This window comes from Paramormyrops kingsleyae, chromosome 14, assembly GCF_048594095.1.
Source record: "Paramormyrops kingsleyae isolate MSU_618 chromosome 14, PKINGS_0.4, whole genome shotgun sequence".
In the NCBI taxonomy this organism is placed as follows: domain Eukaryota; kingdom Metazoa; phylum Chordata; class Actinopteri; order Osteoglossiformes; family Mormyridae; genus Paramormyrops; species Paramormyrops kingsleyae.
This window is the reverse complement of record NC_132810.1, coordinates 3796169-3803816: the sequence shown is the minus strand read 5'-3', so window position 1 is coordinate 3803816 and position 7648 is coordinate 3796169. Positions and strand designations below refer to the sequence as shown.

Below are 7648 nucleotides of genomic sequence, written 5' to 3'. Positions count from 1 at the left end.
TTCACACGTAAAGTGCTCTGTCAAAAATAGATCTGGTTATCAGTGGCAGAGAGGCTTGGAGGTTATGTTGGAAACAACCTAAGATTCTGATTTACAAACTAAAAGCAAACGACAGATTTTTTTAATGGACAGCACTGATAAACAAAAGTAAGTTTATTTCATAGTCTGAGAAAAGTGACTTGACATATTTACATGTTAAATGACAGAGTCAAGACAACTATAATATCGCTAAAGTAAAAATTAGTCATCTAATAACAAAACTCCATAATTTAAATTACTATACAATAATTTCAAGAAATTACATAAAAATCACCACTGGCCCAAAGTGCAAAAATCTTATTACTGCAGGGACCCAAATGGTACCATGTGCTACTTGCTGGAGAATTTTAGGCTCCAATGACCAAACAGGCTAATCCTGGTTGGAAATAAAAAGTTTAAAAGGAGTACACTGTTTACCCATGTGACTATTTCCTAACTGTCTGATGCACTGTAATGTCTAAGTGATGGACCAAGGTTAAGGTTTAATCAAGACGTTGGAAAAATAAGTTTGTTTTGACTTTAGTTCAGCCAGGTGCATGAACAGGTTTTTCCTTGTGGGAGGTATCTGGAATGCAGAAGTGGTGAGATATGACAAGTCCTCAGTCTCTGTAAGCTACAGCTAAAGCTTTAGGTTTAGAGACACAACTTTTCTGTGTCCACCTTAGGGGACGGTATTTCCTGAAAGGCCATGTGCGTGCCTTCTCGTGTCTGCCCCAGAGACGATGCAATGACATCCACTGCCAGTCCTGCAGTCGCTTTCACTGCCTCACGGTTTGCCCCCAAAACAGGATTCACCTCCACCACATCCATGGCAGACAACAGTCCTGTACAAAACATCAAATCAGGACATGTGTGTCAAATCAGGACTTGTGGGTTTACGGTCAGCATTAAACACAATAACAAAAAAGGTGAGAATCATGATTATTGCACTACATCCATAAAGTATCACTGCACAATATCTGAAAATTTCCATGTCATCATTTAGAATGCATTGCTAGCTTGCTTTCTTTCATTCTTTCTTTGTTTTCCTTTTCCCTGATTCTTCTTTCTTGTATTATTCTTTTATATATGATGCATTACTACATTGCAACACACCCATGTAAAGTGCTTTAGGGCAACTGTTGTGAATGGCGCTATCGAAAAATAAACTGAACTGAATTTTCATTACCTGTGTTATGAATCTCTTCTGTAATGTAGATACCTTCCCTATAGGTCAATCCTCCGTTTACAGGTGTCCCAGTGGCAGGGGCCAGAGATGGATCAAAGGCATCAATATCAAAACTTAGGTGAATTGGCTTTTGTTTCCTTTTGAGGGAAGACAAAACACAAGTTGCATTTGATATCTGGAAAGGTTAAAAATCATTTCTGCACTTTTCAATTTATCATTCTCTCACAGATGGTATGCATATCATCGTACTTGTCATATCATGAATATGATAGTTGTTCAGATAAAATATTTTAGTTGTACATTTGGATTTTTCATGTGCCAACTCGTTTTCCTATGTAACACACACGTACACGTGTGAGCAAAGCTTGGCTGATTCTGTGCTCTGACATCCATTTATGTGGGATCTAGACTTAAGGACTAAGCTGAGGGACCCTGACAATGATATGATTATTAAGATTCAAACCGTCAGCCCTTCAGACAAAAGCACAAACTGCTAACCAATAGTGCCTTACATCACTACAAGTTCAGATACTTTTCAGCTTTTAAGGAACAACACATTTTCAGACTATTATTCTTTAAACAATATGTGAAGACAGCTTGACACAGACAGAATAAGTTTGTCTGGCAATATGATGAAAAATGCAATATGCTATATTTAAAAAGACGGATCACATCCTACCTGGCCAACAGATGATCAAGAGTGACCTCCATGACCCTGTGTATTCCCATCCTGTCAATGTCTCGCATGGTGAAGCACTGGATTCCCAAGTTCTTCAAAATGTAACTAGGATAGACAAATTCAAAAATCATTTACACATACAACTATTCATTGATTAACTTCCAGTAATATTCTACACAAATTCTCTGTTCAATCAAACCAGTTCCATCCCATAGGCTTACGTACCCAATAATCCTTTTCTCTCCCCACTCCTGACTCCAGTATCTCTCCCCCCCCCCCCTTTAAGATAGCAGGTGTTTGCCCCCCCCCCCCACTTCTGCAATTTCCCAACTACCCCGATCATCCATGTTGTACATACTGTTCCCCGGGGTCCACATCCCGCAGGCCAATGTACACCAGGTCTGTAGAGGAGAGGAAGGGTTTCATCCAGGAGAAACCAGGAATTTCAGGCATCTAAAACAGAAGGGAGACCAATGCACACTATAAAACAACCCTAGTATTTTCCCTATAAATGCATATAAATATGCATTCTGCAACTGACAGTAGGATGGGAGTATTTGAGTGATTTGATAGCAGCAATTTTAATACGGCTCAGTTTGCTTACCTTGCCCCGAAGCTCTTTAAGAAGGAAGGCAACAGACTGGCCATGGAGGTTGCCGGAGGGCGACGTAAGTGGCGTGTTGATGTCAGCATGAGCATCTACCCAGATCAGGCAGAGGTCTGGGCACTGCTGGGCATGACCTTCAACTGAGCCAATGGCCAAACTAGGGTATGGAAAGGGATGTCATTAGTCAAATTATAAATAGACAAATAAGACAAGTATTAATTTTCTAGGTTATATTCTATGGTCCATTGAACTAGACATCACTGATCTGCCCATTGGTCTACACGGATCTTTCATTTTGATTCTGAACGGCACAAACGTCTCCTTTGTGGACCTGTTTTGCTGATTGCTCACCTGTGATCACCCCCAAGCATGATGCAGGTGTGCCCAGCACCCACAGCCCGACTAACTGCCGAGGACAGTAGCTGATTGGCACGGCCAACGGTGCGGGGGAATGGAACGTGCATGAAGGGCTCATCTTTATCCAGATGTTGAAAGTTCAGATCTCCATAGTCATGTACAGGATACTCTGCAAATGAAGCAAAATAAAGCAATACCACTACATTAATGTGGGCATCCCATATGCTGGAGGTTAAATATTTAAACTATTTGTGTATTCCTCCATATTTTGACACACTTGGGCGGCACTTCATGTTCTGCATTTTCCAAGCAGAGACCAACTCAGGATTCATTTAGAAATCAATGCACACAATCCAAGATATGGCATGAGGTAAACAAGAAATCAGATACATCGTTACGAGCTTAAAATGAGTAATGCACAAGGTAGCAGTTACGATTTGTGGAATGCAATGAGACACCACCTCACAATTCAGTAAAACACCATAGAGTCTATCCTGCAGGTTATAGCTTACAAAAAAATGGTGTACTCTTACTATTAAAATTGTTTTAAAAGTTGCATCACGTAAAGTGCATTTTAAATCAACATCTTTGTTTTACATTGACTTCTACAGTTATAAATAGCATATACTGCAAACAACATGCAACAAAATAAGGTCGCAATGACACAGAGCCTATTCTGAGTACATATGAGCGCAGGAAGTGTACACCAACACACACAGAGGAAACCTGGTCAACACACAAGCTCTCATTTAGAGAATCGGCATGCAATTATAAAGGTATAGGTAACAAAAGGGAAATTGTGAATGTTTGTAACACTAAAAGGAACCAAGTTATCAGAGTGGTGATGTCCCTTCTCCAGTATTACACACTTACAGAACAGTTTAGAAGATTCAGTTTTTTCCTTTTAAAGTTATGACAGCAGGCAGTAGATATAGACAGTGTGTCCTTATGTTTATGCGTATACACTTATTGTGAGGTGGCAACGGCTTAGGTGACTGAGTGGCTTATCTGAGTAAAACACAGAACAACCTACATTTTAAATGAGGAATACATGTGTTTAGTTTATGGACATTTGCGAATAAGACTAGTAGCTAAACCACTCAAGGTTCCCGGATGTCTTCAGAGTTCTTTCAGCCCACCCGTAAGATGCGGGTAAATGCGGATTTGTAAAGAGCGTAGTAAAGAATGCCCATGCCGATTGCATCATTTCCTGTGAAAAAAGTGTCTGAACACACCTAATTTTACGCCAATTTTTACGCAACGTCTGAATACACACGTGAGCGTGGCGAACAACATGTATAAGTATCGGGGGTTGCGTCGATCTAGATTATAAAAAACCTGTCAGTACCCCAGCCAGCGTCGGAAAATTCAGTCTATACATAGGGCTCTCATCTTACAAGCGTTGACCTGGTTACATAACGTGTGAATGGCTAAGCGTTTTGGCTCCCCAATGTTTGTCTGCCTCGCTGAGTGTTAGCGGAAGAATCTCGTCTTGTATTACTTGCAATGACATTCCCGATCTCAGTTGACAATGTGCAACCAATACGCTGGACTAAAGTTTCCATTTCAGAAAAATGTTCCATGTTCATTAAAACGAGTACGAGTACCGATTTAAATGTTAGGCTACTTACAGCGTGACAAGCTGGTACTGACATCAGTTGTGACGCAAGTATAACAAGTCTATTATTAATAGCCTAGTATTATTTAAACATAGTAATAAAAAGTGGTGCATTGATGCATCTTTACAACCACCATAACATCGTTTTATTTCGGGGCGTCGTATTTAAAAAGACTTCGCCAAAAAGACTTTTCAGCTTATATAAAATAATTGATCCATAGCTTCCCGAATAACTTTAAGCGCATCTGCCTGGGCTCCGCCGCCAGTTGTTTCCTTCCGTCACGTTCAGTTCAGCGGGATACTGCGTGTCCTGGCCTACGCCCATTGCGTCAAAATACAAAGCTTTTAATGTAAATTTCATATATTATCACTGCGTTCCGTGTTAATAAACACTTCAATATTATCGTTTTTGAAACAATCTGAAATCAAGCAGAAAATCGAGCGCAATATACTTGTTCCAACTTATCAATACTAAGTACAATTTATTTTAAAATTTCAAAATGTTTATCTGCGTGTCCTAGCCGGTTTCAATTTATAGGCTGGGAGAAACGACCTTTTTTAAATTTTATATTATGAAATATTGTCTGAAATACAACAACTGATTGACGTACCCCTACTGACAAATCCGTGAAAGCATGCTCCATCTTCAACATGCTTCAAAAAGTTGTAAAAAAACACATTTACGTGTTAATAAAAAAGGAACATATAAGTGTGTATATGCAGTTATTTCCTCACCTAAACTGGATAGCCTCTCAACCAAACCCGCATCCCTGATCGCCTTTGGTCCATGCTCTACTCCTCTTCTTTTCTGAAACAAAAAAAAAACACTCGTTACATTTCCGTGTATTCCGGCTCCCAAAAAGCCGCAGGATTCAATTAATGGGCGGCTGGTTAAATTCACGCTAATATCACTGCACTTTAATCTCCATCACCTGTCCTTTAGAGAATGGCGCCCCTAAAATAGCCACAGAATGTGTCCGGACGTGCTGGCGCGCGGCGCCGCGGAGATGCGTCCTGAACACACGAAGCAGCGACCCGCTCAGAGCCATTTCATTTGTCTTTTTTGTCCCCAAATGTTAAATATTTCCTCAAACAAGAGCTGAGACTTAGATGCTAAATTTCCAAGTGGATATTTTATAACAAATAAATAAATAAATAAATAGATAGATAGATAAATAAAATCGTCGGCTAACGCTTCCTTACACTCTCGCTCTCACCGATTCTGCAAGTGCGGAGGGAATTTACGTCTTAAACCTCCAACCTAATTCATATTCATGAGACGGCGTCTGGTAGCAGCACTGCCGGTTCAAAACGTGCACATTTGTACAACATACAGCAAAAAGGAAGTTTAGCTGTTACTGCAAAAACAGAACTGTTATAGCTATCAGACCAAAGATAGTTATAGATAAACTTCAAAGTATTAGTTTTTAAATAAAATTGCAATAATCGAAGAAACGCCTACCTGCGTCTGATTCGGTGACACACCTTCTTACGAACCAATGGGAGAGCTTAAGCCGGTGGGCTTGTTTGGGGGCGTGTTAGACCCTCGTGCCGCGTCATGGTGACCATTGCTGTTTATCCTTGGCGGAAATTTCCACACGGGCTAAAATAAAACCGGGGACTGTCACAACGCGTTTTTGGACAGCTCCATTTATATCAGAAGCTAACAAACACAGTATTGGTGAATGGCCAGAAAACACACCACGAAACGCTTTATATTAAGTTTACGTTTTTGTCAGATATGTTCCGGTGTTCTGATTGAAATCATTATAGATGCCCGTGCCAGTATAACCAATAAGTCAAGTTAATATTGCTGTTTAGGAAGAATTATTTAACCCAGTAAAAACGACCATATTGGAAGTATTTAAACAACAAATTTGATTCGACTAGCTAAATGGATTCGACTAGCTAAACGGTATTTCCGCCCAATGCTAATTTCGAACTTCTTGCAAAAAGTTCCATGTAGCTATACAGTATCTCTATTTTGCATTGCTACAAACCCAAGAAAAACTTGTTTGGATGGGTTTTTTATTAATAATAAAGAATGAGATATGCTAGGTAAAATAAATTGGCCATTCGGCTTTTCCGCGTTTGACAGTGAATAAACAAATATCGGAAGTCGATCCTGCCAGGTTGTTCCAAAACGCCCTGCGTTATTTTTATTCCTCCAGGCAGTATTTACACGCCTAAGATGATACGAATCTCAAATCAACCGAGGCGTCGGCACGCGGAAGTAAGAACATTTCATTTTGTTGCACAGGTCCGTTCGGGAGCTCCGTGCACAGTCACATTCTCCGCTTTCCCTGTTATTTTATAGTCGCCCCAAAGTGTGTGTGTTGTGACACGCGTGTATGGCAACCATTTATTATTTTATTACATTATTTATGGAAAATGACAAATGAAACGGGGAAAACGAGAAGACAATAAGAAAGATTGAAGACAACGGAGGAGAGGAATCAATAACTTCCAACCCCCGAACTCACATTCATAAAAAATAAGACTGCCATATCTTACCGCCTGGTGCAAGGATCATGTAGTGGTCACTAGGTGGCCGACCTGGGTTGAGCATCTTTAACATACCCAGTCAATGATACTGAATATTTAATAACGAAAGGTATGCCTAAATGTAACTTATATATGACATAAAGTCCATCCATCTTCCATCCATTTGGCCAGATTAAAGTGAACCCCTTCCCATGATGTATAGTAGACAAGGCTGGGGTACACTGTGGAACTGTGCACAGGATACCAGTCCATCACAGGGCAATTAAAAGATGGTAATTATCTTACCTTCATGCCTTTGTACTACAGAAGTGAACTGGAATGAACAGGGAGAAACCACACTGCATAACCTCAGGGAGGATATGCAAATTCCACACACTCCTCTATGCGTGACGAAGCATTGGAACCCAATGAGCCATCACGCCATTCATTAAGGAACATGTAATATGTTGTTTTTGACCATGTCATTTCAGAAAAAGTGTGTGTGTGTGTGTGTGTGTGTGTGGGGGACACACCTTAATTTTGTCTTTTAAAGAAGACACAGATAACATTATATGCTTCTACAACCTAGAAACAAGTTGACCTTCTGATTACAGGCACACAGGCTTAGCCCACTGAGCCACACACTGCTTAAATTCATGTTAAATATTGCATACATGACTTAAATGCATGTTGAAT

At 40.1% G+C, this 7648-nt stretch overlaps 1 protein-coding gene across 1 annotated transcript; it reads right to left on the bottom strand.

Annotated features, from left to right (window-relative positions):
* Positions 1-135: 135 nt before the first annotated feature.
* arg2 (arginase 2) lies at positions 136-5857 on the bottom strand. The gene is made up of 8 exons (XM_023835961.2): positions 5401-5857; positions 5204-5276; positions 2845-3019; positions 2491-2650; positions 2245-2339; positions 1887-1991; positions 1208-1344; positions 136-863 (listed from the first exon to the last, which is right to left on the bottom strand). Exons 1-8 carry the CDS (start codon positions 5515-5517, stop codon positions 673-675), a joined length of 1053 nt encoding a protein of 350 aa, XP_023691729.2. The 5' UTR covers positions 5518-5857; the 3' UTR covers positions 136-672.
* Between the last annotated feature and the right edge of the window lie 1791 nt (positions 5858-7648).

What these genes read in the sequence shown, in the direction of transcription:
- arg2 (XM_023835961.2), bottom strand. Translation starts at nt 5,517, where the DNA reads ATGGCTCTGAGCGGGTCGCTGCTTCGTGTGTTCAGGACGCATCTCCGC. An exon ending in CTTGATCATCTGTTGGCCAG is followed by an intron (nt 1,345 to 1,886) that starts GTAGGATGTGAT and finishes TTCCCTCAAAAG; the next exon opens with GAAACAAAAGCCAATTCACC. An exon ending in AGAAGAGATTCATAACACAG is followed by an intron (nt 864 to 1,207) that starts GTAATGAAAATT and finishes TGTTTTGTACAG; the next exon opens with GACTGTTGTCTGCCATGGAT.